The sequence below is a fragment of the Macaca thibetana genome, chromosome 1, assembly GCF_024542745.1.
Source record: "Macaca thibetana thibetana isolate TM-01 chromosome 1, ASM2454274v1, whole genome shotgun sequence".
NCBI classification, from domain to species: domain Eukaryota; kingdom Metazoa; phylum Chordata; class Mammalia; order Primates; family Cercopithecidae; genus Macaca; species Macaca thibetana.
Window position 1 is genome coordinate 219,025,479 of NC_065578.1, and position 22,251 is coordinate 219,047,729.

Sequence of the window (22,251 nt, forward strand, 5' to 3'; positions counted from 1 at the left end):
AGTCCATCAGCATTAGATCATGCCCTTCGTGTTCAATCATATTTCTACATGGCTGTCCAAATGTCTTTGAACCTAAGCATAAAAATGGGAAGTTTTTCCTGTATCTTTGGATCCTCATCTAAAGGCTCCTCTGTCATGTAAAACTATGATTAAATAAATGTGTATGTCTTTTCTCCTATGAATCTGCCTTTTGTCAGTTGATTTCCGTGAAACTTCAGAGGACAAAGGTGAAATTTTCCCTCACTCCTACAAAAGGAATCAGAGGATTACATTAAAACATATGATCATGTCAGTCTGCTGCTCAACACCCTCATTGTCTTGGTACAAGGCTTGTAGCTGCAGTTTGCTATACTTACAGTGCTTTCTCCCCAAGACACCCACACACCCCCTTTCTCACCTTCTTCAGGCCATTTTTGAAAAGTCACCTTCTAACTGAGGCCCTCCCTCACTGTATTATATAATATTGAAAACCCTTACAATTCCCTTCTTTCTCTTTCCTGAATTATTTTTATATAAGGCAATAATCTTATAACAAATAAACTACTCATTTCTTTTGTCTGCTACCTGTCTCACTCCACTAGATCATAAATTCCATGGAGCCACAGTTTTGTATTGTTTACCTCTGGGTCCCCAGTGTCTAACCCAGTGTCTGATACACAGTAGTCCCTTAATATTCATGGACGTGCATCGTGAAACAGGTTGCTAGAAAGGTTCTGTGGGGTGGAAGAGGCAGGACTAGAGTAATATGAAGGCAGGTGGAAGGACTCAGCATAAACTTTCAGTAGTGTTGTCAGGAAAGAGCTCTTGGAACTGCCAGAGGCGTGCAGAAGGGTCTGGATATCCTCTGCTTTTGTACAGTTGGAATAAAACAAACACGATTTATCAGGGGCAGTGCATAAAGTCAGAAATTGGATAATTTCAGTGTGCTTCAGATGTCCCTGAAGACCTCTGGGGTCCTTCTTTGCAAAAACATTAATTCTAGCCTGTATTTTAAAAAGAAGAATCAATTTATTATAGTTAGGATTCACCCAAATTTGGGGAACAGAGCAGCTGTGAACTTAACTGTCAGCCTTCTTAAAATCCCAGAGAGTAGAATTTATCTATCCCTGTAACTGGAAGTCAATTAAACAAAATAGACATGAACAGACATGTGCATTCAGTTTTAAAAATACAGGTAGGTTTTCCATTGTGCATGTATAGAAATAAGGCTCAGAAAACTCCAGGCATTTGTTAAAATTCACATGTGGAAGCTGTCCCAGTGCGGACTTACTGTATCAGAATACTGAGACAATCATCTGGCCTGTATATAGTAGGCCAGGGAAGCATTAATACTATGGGAGAAGGCATCCTGGAGAATTCCAACCTCCTCCAAATCAGGGAGGCAAGCCGGGGGCCTCCTAGTATTCCTAGTACTTTTGGGAGGTTGAAGTGGGGGGAATCACTTGAGCTCAGGAGTTTGAGGCCAGCTTGGGCAACATAGTGAGAGAATGTCTTTACAAAAAAATAAAATGACCAAGTGTGGCTGTGTGTGTCTGTGGTCTCAGCTACTTGGGAGGTTGAGGCCAGAGGATGGCTTAAGCCCAGGAGATCAAGGCAGTAATGAGGCATGATTGTGCCACTGCACTCCAGCCTGGGCAACAGAGCAAGACCCTGTCTCAAAACAACAAACAAATCAGGGAGGTAGTTGAGACCTGTCAGAACGTGAGTGTTTTCATCATATGAATGTGAGAAAGAAAAGATGAACTGGGATTGGGAGAGTTAGGTACAACTGAGTCATGACACAGTCAAAGTGGGTGTACTGTATACAGAGTCACCGCTGATGAGCTGAAAAACAACAGGTTCAACTGACGACTGCATTATGACCTGTGGGTGTAAGTATTATGTCCCATCTGTGGAAAGATAAAAATTTTGTTGACTCACAGTTGATAACATGCAGAAAATGTATAAATGATGCTGAGAGAGGAACTACAAGATCACTCATGAGATAATAGTTTAGTAGAATTTTTGAGGAAAAAGAGATCTTTGTGGTGATCTGATCTACTTCTAGAAATGTTTAGCAACTTATCCAAAACCCCAGGGCTGCTTAGTCATACTGGAGCTATGCCGAAGATATTCAGATTCTTAGTACAAAAATAGTATTTTCAGTAAAGGAAGAGGTTTGCTTACCCACAGAGATTCACCAAAATTGTCACAATTAAAAACTTACCTTTCAAAATGCAACCCTAACCCAAACACTGTGCCATTAAGACAAAGATAGCATACTGAAAGTTAAGAAAACATCTTGTGTTCAAATTTTGTCTGAGTTAACTAGGCAGTCACAAACTGTATCCCAGAGCATAGGCAACCTGCTAAAATATCAAAGGCCACATGAGAAAATCAGATCACTTAAATGGATCAGTGCTCATCAGTTTTAACTGGAATTACCAGAAAGTCTGAGATCCCAGTTTATCTTAAATACCATAAAACCAACAACAAACAAATGACAAAATCCAAAATGTCACTTACTAATGGTGAGCTAGCAACATCATCTCCATTTATGCAGGGTGGAAATGTTGTAAAATGCGCAATATTTTATTAAAAAGACTGATAACAGTCATGAATTCAGTGCATGTGGCACTGAAAAAATAGATTAGCCAAGGGATTTTAAAGCCCCGCAAATAGTGGAAATCTCTAAGTCGGTGGTAGCAGACGTGTTAGATTCTGTTCAAATTCATGTCTAAAGGACACATTATTAAGTATTTAAATCACAATGGGATTGAGCTAGAAGAAAGCACTTAAAATATTTTGTGAGAAAATTGATAATCAAAGGAGTGAGAATGGCTCATGGTGTTTCCAGAATGAGAAATTATATGCAGACCCCAAAGGGTGAAGTGTTACGTAAAGTCCTTATAATTCTGAGACATTGATTGTAACCCCTGGAGCCTTCAGGAGGGAGCCTGAGGGTGATGGTATATATCAGGGGAGTAAAAGTGGAGGGAAAAAAGCTTTTGGGATTTCTTTCCCTATTGGATAATTATAATTTCATTGTATTACACACACGGAATTGTTTCTTTTTTATGACTAGAATATTATTTTAGGTTTGTATACTGCCAAACTGCTTACGGAGCGTAAGAATCAAGTCTATCATGTAGTGGGGGGGATAGTCTGAGATATTTGCTCATTCTGTTAATTTTGATACATGCTACTACAGACTCTTTTGCTAAAAAAAAAAAAACCCATTGATTTTATTATTGGTGTATACCTCAGTGATGAGATAATGTTTTTCTTAATAAGTTAGATTTACCAATTTATTTTTATTTTGGTAAAATACAGATAACATATAAATTTATCATTGTAACTATTTTAAGTGTGCAAGTCAGTGGAATTAAGTTCTTTCACAAACTTTTTCATCACCTCTATCAAGCGTCAGAACTTTTTCATCACCTCAAATGGAAAACCTGTAGCCATCAAGCAGTCAGTCTTCATTTGCCAGCTCTCCCCAGCCCTGCCAACCACTAATCTGCTTTCTGTCTGTATGGATTTGCCTATTTTGGATATTACATATAAATGGACTTATACATGTTACTGTGTCTTGTTTCTTTCATTTAACATGATATTTTCAAGGTTCATCTATGTTGTAACATGTTCAGTACTTCATTCTCTTTTAAAGAGGAATAATATTCCATTCTATGACTCTACCACCTTTTGTTTATTCATCTGTTGACAGACATTTGGATTTGTTTGTTGATGAACATTTGAGTTGTTTCTACCTTTTGGCTATTGTGAATAGAGCTGCTATGAACATTCACTTACAAGTTTTTGTTTGAACTCCATTTCTAATTCTATTGGGTATACCTGGGAGTGGAATTGCTAGGTCTTATGGAAATTCTATGAGCAACTTACTATGGAACCAGCAAACTTTTCTGCTGCAGCTAAACCATCTTTACATTTCTGCAAGTAATTTGTGTTTCAGTTTCTCCACATAATCACCAGCACTTGTTATTTTCCACTTTTTACAATCTTTTTTTTCCTTTATGGCCATCGTAGTGGAATGCAAAGTGGCATCTCACTGTGGTTTTGATTTGTGTTTCCCTAGCAGCTAATAATGTTGTGCATTTTTTAATGTGCTTTTTGGCCACTTACTTGTCTTCTTTGGAAAAATCTCTATTCAAGTCTTTTGCCCATTTTTTGATTGGGTTATTTGTCTTTTTGTAAGTGTTCTTTATATACTCTGAATACTACACCCTTATGAAATATATGATTTGCAAATATTTTGTCTCATTCTGTATATTGTCTTTTAACTCTTTTGATAATGTGTTTTTGATGAACGAAAGTTTCTAATGATGAAGTCTAATTTATCTATTTTTTTGTTGTTGTTTTTGGTTTTCATATCATATTTAACAAAACAGTGAGACTTCCAAGGTCATGAAAATGTACTTCTATAATTCTAAGGGTTTTATAATTTTTTGCTCTTTCATTTAGGCTTTTGATATATTTTGAATTACTTTTTTGTATATGCTGTAATGTAGGGTCCAACTTCATTCTTTAGCAGGTGTCGATCCAGTTGTGTTGAACTGGATATACGTTTTGAAAGGACTGAACTTTCTCTATTGACACCCTTGTCAAAAATCAAGTGACATAGACCCATAGATGTTAGTTAGTATCTAGTTTAATGGGTCTAAATACGAACCATATTCTGAAGACTCTCTGAATTACATTCCTGGCCAGCACCTCTATGCCAAACTTCAGATTCATATATCTACCTATACTACAGCTTCATTTGATGGTGTTATGAACCGAATTGTGCCCTACACCCATTCATATGCTGAAACCATAACCCCAAATGTGACTATATTTGGAGATAGGGCCCTTAAGGAGATAATTATGAGTAAATGTGTTTATAAGAGTGGTGGCCTAATGTCATAAGATTGGAATCCTTATTAAAAGAGGGAGAAATACTAGCTGTCTTCCCTCCCTCCCTACCCCACTCTCTCCCTTTCCACACATGCACAGAGGAGAGGCCAGATGAGGACACAGCAAGCAGGCAGATGGCTACGATCTGGAAGAGAAGCCTCATCAGAAACCAACCCTGAGGGCATCTTGATCTTGGACTTCCAACCTCTAGAACTGTGAGAAAATACATTTCTGTTGTTTGCCACCACCCAGTTTGTAGTATTTTGTTTTGATATCCCGACCTGCCTAATACAGATGGCTAATGTGAAGCTCCAATGCAACACTTTAGAAAATGAACCCTGTTGTACACCTGACCTCCTCCAGCTGCAGGCTCCTCTTGTCAGTTGATGACAACTGTGTTCTTCCATTTGCTTAGTCCAGAAGCTTGGAGTCCATGTGGTTCCAAACCAGGTCTGTTCTGCCCATGGCACAGTATGCCAATCACTGAAACGATGAGTTTTGTGGCAGAGAATGAGTTTATTTATGAGGCAGTCAAGTGAGAAAGCAGGAGAACAGGTCTCAAATCAATCTCCCTGAAAATAAAATTTTAGGGATATTTATGGGATAGAGGAGTGAGGTGGTCCCAGGTGTAGGAAAATGTGATTGGGGTAGGAAAAAAGATACTGAGATAATCAGTAATCAGTAATCTGCTCACATATCATCAAACTTCATGGCTCTTCATAGCACACATGTTCACAAAATGGTGTCTTTAACATGATCTGAGGGTGGAGTTTTGGGCACTGTGACATCCAAAGATCACCCATTGGACATTCATGCAGGTCCAGTTGGGGGCCAGTGGTTTCAGCTAGCTTGAACTGGACAAGAGTTGACCCTAGTTCCTGAAAAAGAACTTAAGCAGTCATTACCACAGTGATCTAGACGTGAGAGATGTTATCTATAAGGAAACTGGTGGAAGTTTTATTATATATTGCTTAGCTATGTGACCTTTAGCTATGTAAATCTTAAAATAAACTAGAAGCAAGTGACCGGCTAAAAGCAAGCGACTAAAGCCAGTGAGGCAAGTTAAGTCTGGACCTAATCAAGGGAGCCCTCGGCCTCAAACATTGACCCCTCTCATTTCCACAACCTCTGTTCCTCACATCAAATCTGTCAGCAAATCCTATTGACTCTACTTTTAAAGATATCCAGATTACAATCATTTTTACAACAAATCACCCTGTCTCAGCTAGATTACTTGTATTAAAATCACAACCATTTTACTTGAAAACACTTCGCTGACTTCCTACCTGACTCTAAATATAGCAAGTTGTTTCATAGTCCATGAGGTATCTACTGTCTGTGCCTTCCCCCTCCACACACATTACCTCTCTGGTCCCACTTCCCACCACTTCTCCCATTCCTCCCTCAACTGCAGCCTCACGGGCCTTCTTGTTCCTCAGACATGCCTCCTTGTTTCTCATTTGCCATGCTGCTTTTAGCTTTGCTGGTTCCTCTGCCTCGAATAGTTTCCATCTCTCTCTCTCTCTTTCTCTCTCTCTCTCTCTTTTTTTTTTTTTAATACAGTGTCTCACACTGTTGCCTGGGGCTGGAGTGCAGTGGTCTGATCTTAGCTCACTGCAACCTCTGCCTCCCAGGATTACAGACATGCGCCACCATGCCTGGGTAATTTTTTGTATTTGCAGTTGACGTGGGGTTTCACCATGTTTGTCAGGCTAGTCTTGAACTCCTGACCTCGTCATCCACCACCTCAGCCTCCCAAAGTGCTGGGATTACAGGCTTGAGCCACCACACCCAGCCAAAAACTTTCTTATAATGCAACAAATTCCGAAATTGCTTTACCAAAAAGATGAGGTTCTCACTGACTTAACTGAGACTTAAAGTAAAAATGCTGATCTGTAGTCCAGGAAGATATACAGGGATTTTGTATCCTGTAGTAAATGTTGCATCTTTCCCACTGAGAACCTTTTCAATCACATTCATCCTGAGAAATCACAGTCTTATGACCGTCACCACAAGCTCAATACAAATCACCCAAACCAGATCCTTTACTGTCCTGAATCCATTTTCCGGAACATGATGCTATGGATTAGTATTTTTTTTTTTTTTTTTTTTTGAGACTGAGTCTTGCTCTGTCGCCCAGGCTGGAGTACAGTAGCGTGATCTCTGCTCACTGCAAGCTCCGCCTCTCGGGTTCAAACGATTCTCCTGCCTCAGCCTCCCGAGTAGCTGGGACTACAGGCACCTGCCACCACGCCTGGCTAATTTTTTGTGTTTTTAGTAGAGACGGGGTTTCACCATGTTAGCAAGGATGGTCTCGATCTCCTGACCTCGTGATCTGCCTGCCTTGGCCTCCCAAAGTGCTGGGATTACAGGCGTGAGCCACCGCGCCGGGCCAAAAATGGTCTTTAAAACTGTATTTAATGGCATGAAAACACGTGCAAAGGATGATCCTATTTTTGGAAATTTTTAAATCAGCGGGTGCATGTTTGTTTTCACAAAGCAAAGATGATAAATGTGTGCATCAGAATTCACAAGGGGGCTGGATGTGGTGGCTCAAGCCTGTAATCCCAGCACTTTGGGAGACCAAGGCAGGAGGATCGCTTCAGCTCAGGGGTTTGAGACCAGCCTGGACAACATAACAAGGCCTTGCCTCTACTAAAATAAAATAAATAAATAAATAAAAAGATTAGCCTAGTGTGATGCACATGCCTGTACTCCCAGCTACTTGGTGGATGAGGAGGGAGGATCGCTTGAGTCTGCGAGGTACAGGCTGCAGCTGAGCCCTGACCATGCCACTGTACTCTAGCCTGGGCAACTGAACAAGACCCTGTCTCAAAAACAAAAACAAACAAAAAAGCATAAGTAAGTAGTTGAGGGTAGTAGGATTCTGGGTTATTTAAATATTTTATTTTTTCTTATTTATACTTAATTTTCTACATGGCACTGAGAATCTAAATCAAGTTGAATATTGTGCATGTCTTTGTTCTCAAACAGCAGCCATGGCCATAAGAATAAGCAGAATACCTACGGCTTATTAAGACTCCCTTTCATGTAGCTCCTATCCATTCTACAGATGGAGAACGTGAGTTCCAGGAGATTTGTTTACCAGACCAATTTATCCTAGGATGGTACAGAATGGGAGTTAGTGCTGTAAAAATGGAAACCTTTTGTGTTACCATATTTCTGTCATTCAGTGCCTAAAATCTAACATGGACCTACTTGAGCATTTGAGGATTAATGTGCTTATTTGTGAGTAATCAGATAAGAGAAACAAAGGTTTATTTCAGTAGCTCTCAAATTTTAGTAGGAAACAGGAGGACTCCACCCCCGAGAGTTTCTGATTCAGCAGATTTGGATCTTGAGAATTTGCATTTCTAATAAGTTCTCAGTGATGCCCATGTTTCTGGTCAAGGACCAGCAATGGTGGAACATGCTGCTTAGTGCCTTTACTGGTCCATGGATTGGCTGGGGTGGCATCACCTGGGAACTTGTTAGAAAGGCAGAATATTGATCCCAGTTTGAAAGAGTCAGAATCTGCATTTTAACAGGATCCTCAGGTGATTTGCTTACATGAGAAAGTTTTGGAAGCAGCACTTTGGTACATAGGTTCTCAAATACGAATTAGATAAATCATAAATCTGAAATGGGGTGTGTGACATTCCTGCTTGTAATATATTTTTCTTATGTTTATGATTGATAAATAAATAATACAAAACTTATAAATAATTATAAAGCACTCCAGACTCCTGAGTTCTGCTGCTGGTTAACAGTCAATTAAACTTCCTCAGTACTGATTTCCTCATTGGGATAAAAAAAGAGTTGGAATAGGTGAGCATATAGTTTCTGATTTCAGCAAATAGATTTTGTGTTGGTTGGAAGCTGAAGAAAAGCAGCCACCTGTGGTGTAAATCCTTCGGCGGGAGACATCATGAATAAGCTATTTCAGTCTCCTGACAGCCACGGCTCAGAGTCAGCTGTTAGCTAATCTCCTGCCGCTGATATTGTGGCCTTGAAATTATCACTAGAACCAGCTTGTGCTTTGTGGCTCTGGTGGGCAGCGTAGGGGAGGAAGTGGGGGACCAGATGCTGGCAACAGGTCTTCCAGGCCCTGCATTTTCCCCATTGTCATGTTAGTCTTTGAGTTGACAACCAGAACAACGGCTTCTTAACCTACCCCAAATAATTTTGATAACCTTCTATTCTCATCCTTTTTTTTCCCTTTTTCTTTCCCATCTTGTCTTTGGAAGTATCAGACCTCTGAGGAAAGGCTATTGACATTTGATCTGATTATCACTGCCAGAGCCACAAAGAGAAATTTTATTTCTAATGTTGTTTTTTTTTGTTTTCCCCAAGAAGAGGCTTTCTGTTTGTATGTTTGGAAGAGGAAAACTTATTTGGAATGTTGAGATCTCAGATCTCCATAATGAACAGTTTGCCTAAGAAATCATGAATCCAGATTAATCATTTCTATTCCAGCAAAAATGCAACTCTCTTATTGCCATTCTTGTGTAATCTTATTATTATGCTCATTTCGGAGGAATAGGGAAGTCTTTACCTTGTTTTGTCCTGCGATACCAGAATTTCCTTGAAAGCAAAGTGAACCTGGATAGATTCACTCTCATGTTTCAGCCTGATTTTTTCCCACTGTATGTCCACATGTGTGTGTGTGAGTGTGTGCGTGTGTGTGCACATGCAGGCACACACACACACGCACACTCACACTTTCCTTTCCGCCTCCCCTTTCGAGCTCTTCCTGCCTTCTCTATCATGCGCAGGCCCCTGGTAGCTCGTGGTTGGCAGGAGCACGAACCCGTGGTCAGATGCAACGTCCTGCCTCATGCATTTTCCTCTTGGTGCTTTGGTCAGAACTTCCCCAAGTGGAGTGAAACTCAGGAGCTGAGAAACCGAGTCACTGTGAAAAGATGGGAAATTATCTCCTGCGAAAACTCAGGTGAGTCTTAACTCTTGGTGCTGCCTTTCTTGGGAGAAAGAGAACAGAGATAAGGAGGCTGAACATACGCATTTGTAATGGTGAGGTACATTGTGCTTCTAGAAGGTTGAGCCTGAAGACAGCATCCTCTAGGAGCACACAGTGACGCCCCATTGACTCCTTCTCTTGCCTTACTCTGGGACCATGATAGGTTGCCAGATGTAGAAAACAAAAATACTGGATGCTAAGTCATATTCAAATTCCAGAAAAACATTTTTTTTAGTATGAATGTGCCTCATATAATATTTTGGGCATTATAACATGGGTTGTACTTTACTAAAAAGTTATTCATTGTTTATCTGAAATTCAAATTTAGCAGTGCATCCTGTAATTCATCTGGCAACCGTATACAATTGTCACGTGAATTTTTCTGCTCCTCTTTTTCTTCATGAGAGTGTAGAGCTTAACTTTCCATCCATCAGCTTTGTGGGTTGGTATGAGAATGAACAGTCAGGTCCTTGCAAATTATGGATGCAGGATATGCATTTGAATGCTTCTGACTTTAGTCACACCTTTTTTGGTAATGTTTAGCCTTACACTCTTCTAATACTTCATAATTTATAGAATGTATACAGATGACAGGCATTATTGTTCTTACATCTTGCTTAATCTTAAATGATGGGTTCTACAGCATCCCACTCCTCTGTCCACTCTCCCAGTCCCCTTCCAGACAATCTTGCATATGATGTGACTACATTGATAGACCCAAGGCAAAACTCTCATCATATCACTCCTGTGCTCCAGTGGGCACCATGTAGAAACATGACTGGACAAAAAGGATATGACCTAACGCTAAGAGACTGAGTGGAAAATCCCAGCAAGTCTTGTTCTGTCTGTTTAGATTCTTCTTGACCTCTCTGTGCAGTTTCCTTACTTATGGGTATGGGGCAGAACACTCTCTGGAATGGTGGCTTATGACCTTCGGTCAAACAAAATAGGTCAGAGAAGCTGTCTTTATGAGGTAGAAGATTGTCTTCCCCACACCTGATGGTTCATGCTGTCTCCTTTCACCAGGTTAAATAGCTCAACTGTCCCTTGACTTCTTCATTTAGTCTTTCAGTAAATCCCTATTTCTTAAAGAGTTTAAGGGTGGCCGGGCACAGTGGCTCACGCCTGTAATCCCAGCACTTTTGGAGGCTGAGGCGGGTGGATCACGAAGTCAGGAGATCGAGACCATCCTGGCTAACACGGTGAAACCCCGTCTCTGCTAAAAATACGAAAAATTAGCTGGGCATGGTGGCGGCGCCTGTAGTCCCAGCTACTCGGGTGGCTGAGGCAGGAGAATGATGTGAACCTGGAAGGCAGAGCTTGCAGTGAGATGAGATGGCGCCACTGCACTCCAACCTGGGCGACAGAGCGAGACTCTGTCTCAAAAAAAAAGAAAAAAAAAACTTAATGGTTCATGGATGGAGAGGGCCCATCAAGGTTCAGGATGAGCATGAGTCTGGGCAGTAGATGGAGGAAAAATGACACAATTGTGCTGAGAGGTAAATTCAATTATTTACCCTGAAGAAAAAATGCTTCCCTTCTTTTAAAGTTAACCAATATTTATGGAAAGCCTAGGTAAGACAATGGTCTTGGTGGCAAGAAAAAATTAAACATGGAAGGAAAATGGATATGGAGGCAAATTTTAAAAATGGATAGGCCCCTTCAAAGAACATCGTACTTAATCACTCTGACTCAGCTTTAAAAAAATAGGCATTACGTGGCTCAGATAATTAAAACTGAGAGAGAATTAAAACTTGCCAAGGTTGCCTTTGCTATAAAATTATGAATGTAACATGTAATTTATGATGTCAAGTCATCCGTCATTTCCATTACACCACAATGTCTTCTTTTTAAGATAAGGCAGGTGCTAATATGTTCTAGGTAGAAGCCCAAACAGTGCACTGTAGAAATAAAAGGAAGGAAGGAATGGAATTCTGATTTGGGATAGCAGGAAGGAAGGACATGTTTGAGGAATTGCCATTTGGATTGTGCTGTAAATGTTAGGCAGACTTACAAAGCAGGAAAAGATGGTCCAAGCTGAAGGGACAACCTGTGAAAATGTATGAGTTTCAAGTACATGGTATTACTGTCAATAATTGGAGCATATTGTTCAGAGATGACTCCAGTAGCAGAAGAAGTTGAGAATGAAGTTGGGGGTCTGATAATGAAGCGCCTTCAAAGGCACGTACCAAGTGGTAAAGCAGTGAACATTTATAAGCTGGAGAAAAATGCAGTGTGGCATGTATTTCAGGAAGAAATGTCTATGCTCAGTGAGTATGGAGGAATGACACAGAGAGAAATAGACAACAAGCTCTTAAAATATACCAAAGAAGATGCAGGGGCAAAAGGAAAACTTCCCTTTTGTTCCCTGAAGGTTCTCTGAAATCAGTTGAGAAAAGGCAGATTAATAGGACAAAAGTCATACAAATTTATTGATCATCATTTTATGTGACACAGGAACCTCAGAATGAAGACGCAAAGATGCAAAGGAAACTGTCCATTTCTATGCTTAGGTTCAACAAATTTTGGCTAGCCATGTAGAAATATGATTGGACAAAAAGGATATGACCTAATGCTAATAGACAGAGTGGAAAATCCCAGCAAGTCTTGTTCTGTCTGTTTAGATTCTTCTTGACCTCTCTGTGCGGGTTCCTTACTTATGCGTATGGGGCAGAACACCCTCCGGAATGGCGGCTTATGACCTTCGGTCAAACAAAGTAGGTCAGATAATGTCTTTATGGCCGGTTCTTACCAGAAAGATAGAGGGAAAGTTAGAGTCATCTGACTAATTTTATGGCTGGCTTTGGGGAAAAGAGGTTCTGGTTTCTATCAATCACCTTGGGGAAGAGGGATTCTAATTTCTATGGCTAGCCCTGGGTAGGAAAGAGTTGCCACAGAGAGGAGGGCAGGAGAAAGAGAGCTGCTTCTGAGGCTTTTATTTTGGAGTATCATTTTCTGAGCCCCAACAAAGAGATGGTAAAGAGCTGAAATTCATTAGGAACAACCAACACGAACAGGAAATTCAGTGAAGGTAAATGCATTCCCAAGGAGTCACCTTGGTGTGTGTCAGTCATTTGGATCACAGATGTGGTGTTAGAGAAGGCTGGAGAATGGCCTTTAGAACACGGATGCAGAGAGGCTCCTGTTGCCCTGACCCTGCTTGTCAGAGGCCTGTTACCTTGGGCAATACCTAATTTGCAGCCTGATAATTGGCTGCAGATGAGTCTGGGGAAGGTAGCTGCTGCTTTCTAGCCTCTGACTAGCAAGAGGTGAAATAAATGTTGACATCGCCCATGGGCAGTGTCCATCACATACCCTCTTTAGTCTTTATTTCAAAATTCATTTAGTTCTTTGAAGATTTTATCCTCCCATATAAATTTATACACAAATTCTGAATTTGTGTATTGTATAAAAAGTGCCAATTTGAATTTTGATTGGAATAACATTGTGACTATAGAGATCTATTTGCACATTCTTCTATGTTTATGCTGATAAACTATATATATATATTTTTTTTGTTTTGTTTTGTTTTTTGAGACGGAGTCTCGCTTTGTCACCCAGGCTGGAGGGCAGTGGCGCGATCTCAGCTCACCGCAACCTCTGCCTCCCCGGTTCAAGAGATTCTTCTGCCTCAGGCTATGGAATAGTTGGGACTACAGGCACGCACCACCATGCCCGTCTAAGTTTTGTATTTTTAGTAGAGACGGGGTTTCACCATATTGGCTAGGCTGGTCTTGAACTCCTGACCTCATGATCCACCTGCCTCGGCCTCCCAAAGTGCTGGGATTACAGGCGTGAGCCACCACGCCTGGCCTATGAAGATATACTATTAATACACCAGTCAAAACAATTATTTATAACCACATTTATTCAAATCTTCTTTAATGTATTCTAATAGAAATTTAACTTTTTGTTTTTCTTTTATTCCTTGTTAGATAGATTTCTAGATACCATATGCAATAGTAATAAATCTATGAATGACATTTTTCCTAGCCTGTTATTGTTGGAATGTTACTGAATTTTGCAAGATGACTTTGTATCCACTAGCCTTGTTGAATTTCTCATTTTTTTTTCATGGCTTTTTAATCCTACTGGGTTTACATAGTTAATATATCATCTATAAAGTTAAAGATTTTTCTATTCTTTTTTGTTTCTTACAAATCTTATAGGTATCTTTATCATGTTTTATAGCATAATTATGTTTAACAATGTCAGAATTCTTAGGCATCATTGTCTTGTAACTGATCATAATAATTTTTTTCTAAATTTGTTTTCATTAAGGTTGTTGTGTATTTTTGACATTTATATTTGGCATTTATGTTTTTGGCATATTGCCTCTATCAAAATAAGGAGATTCTACTTTTTAAAAAAATATGTAGAGATGAGGTTTCACTATGTTGCCCAGTCTGGAGTGCAGTGGCTATTCCCAGATGCAATCAGAGTGCACCTCAGCTTTGAACTCCTGGCCTCAAGTGATCTTCCTGCCTCAGTCTCCCAAGGAGCTGGGATTACAGGCATGCACTACTGCACCCAGCTCTTCTGAAGGTTTTTATTGTTAATAAGGACCAAACATTATCAAATGCATTTTTAAACTATTGAGATAACCTCATGAGTCTTAGACTTCTACAGTGGTTAATTGTGTTAATAAATATTTTTGCTAATTACCTTTTAATTTCTGTGATAAAACCCATTTGATTGTGATGTGTGCAATTTTACCATAGTTTGAGATTTAGTTAACTTATATTTTATTGAGGATTATTGCATCTATTTTCATGATTGAATTGGACCTGTGATTTTTTAAAATTTGATTTATTTCATTTGAAATGAAAGTTTACCAATCTCATTAAATGGGTTGGCATCATTTTACATTTTTCTACTTTCTGAAACATCTTATATATGAGAGAGTATATTTGTCACTTGAAGTTTGGTAAATTGTGTATGCAGCTGTGTAAGCTGGAATTTTTTATTATTGATGGTATTCATGTGTCAGTTTTTTATTTCATTTTTTCCAAGATATTATTCATTTTAAGCCATCATGTTTATTATAAATAATTCTTCATCATGTTTGTTATATGTCTGTAATACTTATTCTGAACTTTCTGTTTTCATTATATTTTTGTCTCCATTCCTTATTTCTTTAGTTGGTCTTTCCAGACTTTTGCTATCTTACTGATATTATTCTAAGATATAGTTCCCTATCATATTTATTTTTACCCACAACTTTCTTGTTTCCTTTTTCTTCTCCCAATTTCTTAAGATAAATGCTTACTTGGTCATTATTAGTCATTTATGTTTTCTTATGAATGTATTTTAGCAAGCTATTTTCTTCACACTTCACTTTATCCTTCAAATAGTCTTGTGTAGCTTGCATTATTATTTTCTTCTGTGTTTTTACAAAGTTCCTTTATGATTCCCTGTTTAACATAAGGATTATTTAGAATATTACTTATACCTAGACATGTACACTTTTGGTTATAGCTTCTTGGGTTTTAATTTTACTGCTTGATAGTTGGAGAAATCGTGTGCAAATTGCTGATTTTGGGGGATGTTTATTAAGACTTTCTTTGTGGAGTTATGAAGTCATAAGTCAACATCCAACATTTAGAAAGTTTAAAAATAAGAAGAAAAAACCCAGAAGGTATAAAAAATTACTCATAATCTTAATTATTTGGCCAAGATACTTTTGAAGCTTAGTAAAATACCTATTTTTAAAAACAACGGAGTATCAGTTGATTTATTAATTCGGTCAACAAATTTTTGTACATCACCTATGGCCTGATATTATCTGAATTCCTCTGGATTAAGAAAAACACTTTTTACTTTATTCACAGTAGAATTTAGTATCCAGTTATGTTCAATAATATTAATGATGTGGAATTCCAATTAGGTCCGTACTGATGCTAAGTACTTTCCTGTCTTGTTTTCAACTTTAAAATACAAACATCCTTTAGATGTATAAGTCAATGAATCACTAATAACCCCAGGGACAACTATTTTACCAAATTCTTTCTTTATTGACCAGTTTAGGAAGATGGAATCATGAGAAAACTGAACTCCAGGAAAAGGGATAGAAAGGAGACACTTAAATTACTTTTTACCTGATTTACAATCTGCACTATTAAATAAACATTACATCCAGATTTGACTGTGATTGAGACTATTATACAAAATCTCTACATCAGCAACTGATTCTATAAAAAGCCCCCTCCTCTGTAAATTGATATTCCTTTATGTTTAACAAATATATTCTTTGCTTAGTGGCCTTGTGTGTTGATATCTAGCAATGTTTCTTGAACGTATACATATGAGCTCTATTCAGGGAAGGCACTTTCTCAGCGTTGGTTCGAAATCCCTTCCTTGAATCCTGCTGGTAAGCAGAGGTGAGGCTCTTACATGCAAAGCTATCTAGAAGCAGAAGGATAGACCAGCGCTCCAGAGGTGATAACAGAGGAAAAGAAAACCGTGAAAGAAATGCTATGTTTGGACAACTGGTGGAGTAGAAAGTTTGATTAACCAAGTCACAAACACAAGCAGCTAACTATTGTGTTAACCATGCAAATCACCTGATTTCTCTAACTTCATCATTTAGTGTTTGCCTGATTATCATAAAGATGATGATAACTGATGGCAAAACACCAAGAGTAATATGAAAAAATCAGCTTTCCTGAATGTATGTAAAGATCCCAATGTCTTATCTGCACATGAATGGCCACATGCAGCAGGGCCCCGAGAAGCCTGTTGTGGTTCAGCGGGCAAGACTGCCAGTCCTCATAGTCTACAAAGGTGTGTACAAGCAGCTCAGCTTGCCTCAGGTTGTTGCAGAAGTGGCGCCTCCCTGTTGTTAAGGTCTTTCTAGCTTCTTGGGAGCTCTCACCTCTTCTGGAGATTCAGGAAGTTTGCATGTCGGGTCACAATAAATCCAAAGACTGAGAGAATCAAAAGTCAGACTATGGGCATTTTGTCCCATCAGAGGCCTGGTTTCTGTGGTTAAGTTCTGAAATGCATTCTATCTGGGACTGCTTATTGATTTTGAAGGAAAGGGAAGTTTGTCAAAAAGAAAAGGCAGGTTTGGTTTTAATGGTACAGACAGAGAAGAAGGTGAAAAATGTGGAGGGCAGTAACAATCTCTCTTTTTTTCTTATGTGTTTCCATATAGTTGCCTGGGAGAGAATCAAAAGAAGCCCAGGAAAGGAAACCCAGATGAGGAAAGAAAACGGTAAGAACAGAGCATATCAGAGTCTTTTTTTTTTGTTTTCTCTGAGATTACTTCCAGAGTCTGTGCCCCACTTGAACTAACACCTCTCAGGGCCACTGTAACAGAGTTCTTTGGTGATTACCCGCATGACCTGGCAGCAGGTTAGACACTGACTCTGTCTAAATAAGAAAGACAGGGTGTTAGCCACGTGTTTTGTTTCTATTGATTATATAATGTGAGTGTAGAAACATAAAGATAGAATAAAGGATGTCTGGTTTTGGTTGGTTATATGCAGTGGCCGTATTTCCCACCTTTTCCTCACAAGTAGCCAGAATAATCTTTGGAAAACGTGTCTCATTATGCCTTTTCCTTGCCTGAGACCATTCAGTGGTCCTTCACTGCATTCAGAATAAAATGCAAACTCTTCACCAGGGCCTACAATTCTATCAGGATTGGATTCTGCATCTCTCCCATGTGGTTCCTCACCCTCTACCTTCACTCACTATCTTATATGCTTTCTCCTTTTATTTGATGTTCTTCAAGCCACCAAACTCAGCCTCACTTTAGGGCGTTTCTACAAGCTGGTCTTTTACCTCACAATTAAAACAAATTTCCATATTAGCACTTGGACTGATTGATAACATCTCCTCCTGGAGATGCTGGCCCTCATGCCCTTCTCTGAAAGATTATGGAGGAACTTTGCTTCGGCACCCCATGGTTTTATGGCAGTAGAAACTGCCTATATTTGTTGTGGCCTTTATCTCAACTTGTAGCTCTATATGTTGTTTGAGCTGTTTATAGTCCACTTCCTTCATAGACCATACGCACTTTAAAGTCACATCTGTTTCACTTGCTAGTGTATATCTGTTGCTCAACCCTCACAAGACACTCAATGGAAAAAAGATAAAAAAGGGAGTGGAAAAATGGTAGATATCTAGATGTTGATATCTTGCCTCAGCTTAGATGAACAGAAACACCCTGCCTTGTTGGTTAACCATAGGTTTTTCATATTTTTGCACTAAGCTCTTTTTTAATCATTTCATCTCAATGTCTTGGTTTCTGTCTCTGAGATGGCTTCTTCTTCTCTTCCATGGTATGAAGGGGCAGAGGATTGAGGAGATGAGCCAGGTATCTGTTGGTGATGTGAAATGATGTTTGCAGGCATCAGCCCCCTCCTAAATGTTTGAATAACACTTTCCTGCCAAAGGGGAGAGTTGGCTTCATGAGTCAGCCCTCAGGGACAGTGGAGTTGGCTATGCCTATCTTGTGACCCTGTCTCATGCTCTCCCCACTCCCCCCACTCCCCCCACTCCCCTTATGGTTTGTAGCTGGAGAGCAGATAGCAATGATTTGGTAATGTTATTGAACCAAGGTTCTTTTATCAGCTGCTGTGAATCAGTTCTGTATAGCGTCTTTTAAAGTAGACTTTTAATTTAGGCATTTACATTAGATGTTTAATTTAGGCATAAACTAGTCATTTAAACTAGGCTTTTGTTTCATCATGTCTAAGGTGAGATCTGCACTAGATGTCATTCTCTAATATTTTTCTGTTAAAGGAACTGAAGTGTTAACATTTTCAAATACCAGCAAGTCTTTATTACAAGCAGACAAGAACTAAATGTAGATAAATTAAATGTCGTTAGGGTTTTCTCATGCAAGAAAATTTTAGGAGCACGACTCATGGAATTTTCACTAGTCAGCATGGTGAGGAAGATCTGAACCATTTTACCATTCTAGTCAATTGCAGTCAAATATGTGTTTCATGCAGGCTGAGAAGTCAGTTTCCTTTTTGGCTAATTTCACAGGATGATGTCTATTGAATAAAGTTGGATCTTCTATATCTTCCTGAGTCAATTTTGATTATTAGATTCTTACCAGAATATTATTCATTAAAACATATTTACAGAAAGGACAGTATGAGCTCTTTCAAGTCACTTAACTTTTAAAATGTAGGCTTATAGCGGTATAGCACAGTAAAATTCACCCTTATATATACAGTTTGATAAGTTTAGGAAAAACATACACAGTCATGTAATCACCACAATCAAGATACAGAATATTCCCACCACCCCTCCCTTTCCCTTCAACCCCTGGCAACCACTGATCTGATTTCTGTTTTGCATTTTTTTCCAGGATGTCATAGTATCATTGCTTTTATCTTTATTGCATTCTTATTTTTGCTTTCCTTAGTTTTTTAAATTATTGCTATTCTAATTGTTTTGAATTCAAAACTTAAAAATTTTGTTCTCAATTTTTCTTGTTTAGGGATGGAAGCATATATGAATATAAACTTTCCCTCTAAATAATATTTTACCTGTATCCTATGTGTGATTAAAGGAAATACTATTATTATCTAATATTTTGTAACTTTTAATTTATTCTTGGACCTGAGTAGTTTTTCAATTTCAAATATTGTTTTATAGTCTTAAATATAATTTAAATTTTATTTCATTGTTACCAGTATCTGTGTGGCCTGTGTTATTTCTGCTTTATGGATTTTATTAAGGTTTTCTTTGTCCTATATGTTAACTTTGAGACAAATTACTTACATTCTGTAAATTTTGGGTTCTTCATATGCAAAATAGCCTTAAAATACTACAATTTTAGCTTGTGTTTATGGAAAAAGAAATCACGGCCTATTTCATCAGCATGATGGCTGACACCAACACTCAATACATACTAGCTGGTATCTGTGCACATCATGATGTGCCTAAACTTTGAAAATCTATTATGTAATCTTTTGTTCAAAGATCATAATTTTGAAATTTGTCTGCTAGAGAAACATTATTGTGTATTTCAGATATTCACTGTCATTATTTTTCCTACTTGTTATCAGCTGAGAGAAATTAATCTACTGGTTTATTTAAGTTACCTTTCATGTTTTCTTTTTCTTTCTTTCGTATGGATTCTAAATAGTTTCGTGTGTAGCAATTCATGACGGTATTAGGTGTTTGTTGGTTTTAATCTCTATCATGCCATCTCCTGTCCAGCTCGTTTTCTGAAATGACAGTCTTGCTAAAGTCTTCATCTTCCGGAGTGTGAGAAGATCCCTGTGACAAGAGATCAGAGACACCAGGGGACATTGCAGGCAGCTTCCTCTCGGATAGGGAGGATAGAGGGACGTCCTGTTTCATTAGTATGGCCTAGTCCAGTTCCCACATATCAGTCTGTATTCATTTACTAAGCTCTCAAGCAAAGTACCATAGACTGGGTGACTTAAAGAACCAAAATTTTCTTTCTCACAATTACAGAGACTGGAAGTCTGAGATCAACGTGTTGGCAGAGGTGGGCTGTTTTGTGAAGTCTGTCTTTGGCTTGTCAATGACTGTCTTTTCCCCGAGTCTTCGAATGGTCTTCTCTCTGTGTTATGACTGTGTTTAAATTTTCTGTTCTGACAAAGACACCAGTCATACTGAAACAGGGCCCAATCTTATGACCTCGTTTTAATGTAATTACCTCTGTTAAGATCCTATCTCCAAATACAATCACATTTTGAGGTTCTGGGGATTAGGACTTCAACATGTGGATTTTAAGGGGACACAATTTAGTTCATGAGAGATGTCAAGAAAATCTAAGAGGATTCCTAGAAATCCAGGAATTCCTGCCACTGTCTGGAAGTTCCCAGTGGCCACAGCATGCAGAATTGTTCCACTGTATTTAAGACAGAGTGGACAACCAGTAGGTGCTGATAATCCACAGCCTGGACTTAGACAGGTTTGGATTTTGTGGCTAGAGCCTCAGAATGGACAGATAACCGGGTGGCCGAATTCTTCATTCACCAACTGCTTTGTTACATAACTTCGCATTTTACAAAGTTCAAATGTGGTTGTGCAGTAATGTTTGCTTTATTTCTTTCCTAAAGACCTCATAGGTTTTAGATTATCTCAGTACTAAGACATTTGACAATACGTTTTCTTTCCTTGGAGAGTAATACAGTTCTTGGATCGTATCTTTCTCCTCACAACTTAGTGAGTGTAATTCCACTCTGTGGCTGTGGAGCTGGGCCACCTTAAGCGGCTTTCCTGATGACTTGGTTTTACATACGTTTTCCCCATGAAAATTCAAAAACTCATTATTTGTTCCCTACTCCCACCCCCTAATAATGTATTATTTTCGTTTATACATATGTCTTTATTTTAAATTTTTTTCTCATCTTTCTTGAGCTGATTGAAAAACAAAAATTGTACATATTGAAGGTATACAATATGATGTTTTGATGTGTATATATGGTGAAGTGATTACTACTATAAAGTACATTAACTACTTAATATATTTATTATCTCACACAGTTACCATTGTTTTTGTGTGTGATGAGAATGCTTGAGATCCACTCTCTTAGCGAATTTCAAGCACATGTTGTCACTGGCTGTAGTCACCATATCTCAGTGTTCCGTGCCATTTGTTTTTCCCCCTGTGAAGTCAGTTTTCAGATTTAAGTATTTATTTTATGACTTTTCTCTTGTTATACTTTTGTTTCATTTGTTTAGATCTTTTTTTTTTTTTGAGACCGAGTCTCGCTGTTTTCCCCGGGGCTGGAGTGCAATGGCGCAATCTCGGCTCACTGCAACCTCTGCCTCCTGGGTTCCAGCACTTCTCCCGCCTCAGCCTCCCAAGTACCTGAGACTACAGGTGCACACCATCATGCCTGGATAGTATACACCTTTTTTGTACAGACAGGGTTTTGCCATGTTGCCCAGTCTGGTCTCAAACTTCTGGGCTCAAGTGATCCACCTGTCTTGGCCTCCCAAAGTGCTGGGAATACAGGCATGAGCCACCATACCTGGCCTATTTTTAAAAGTGATATAGCTAGCATACTTGTATTTGGGTGGTACATGTGATATTTTGATAAATGTATACAATGTGTAATGATTAAATCAGAGTACTTGTGATATCCATCTACTCAAACACCAATCTTTTCTTTGTCTTGGGAACATTACAATTCTTCTAGCTATTTTGAAATGTACAATAAATTATTGTTAACTATAATTTTCCTCACCATGCTATCAGATACTAGGACTTATTTGTTCTAGCTAACTATATTTTTGTACCCATTAGCTAACTTCTCTTGATTCTCTCCTCTCCCATTAATGTTGTTTTAATTTAACATAAAAATGTTATTCTCTACAATTGTTTTCCTGGTTTAGGCCAGTCCATTTTCGTTCTCCATTTATTATTGTTAATTATT

General features: G+C 38.7%; 1 protein-coding gene across 1 annotated transcript in view; it reads left to right on the forward strand.

Annotated features, from left to right (window-relative positions):
- The window catches only part of GCSAML (germinal center associated signaling and motility like), a 51,820-nt gene that overhangs the window by 14,216 nt on the left and 15,353 nt on the right, over positions 1 to 22,251 (forward strand). The window contains exons 2-3 of the mRNA XM_050772569.1: positions 9,669 to 9,844; positions 17,028 to 17,087. Of these exons, the coding sequence (XP_050628526.1) occupies positions 9,816 to 9,844; positions 17,028 to 17,087 (89 nt within the window). The 5' untranslated portion in view covers positions 9,669 to 9,815. The remainder of the gene's footprint in view (positions 1 to 9,668; positions 9,845 to 17,027; positions 17,088 to 22,251) is intronic.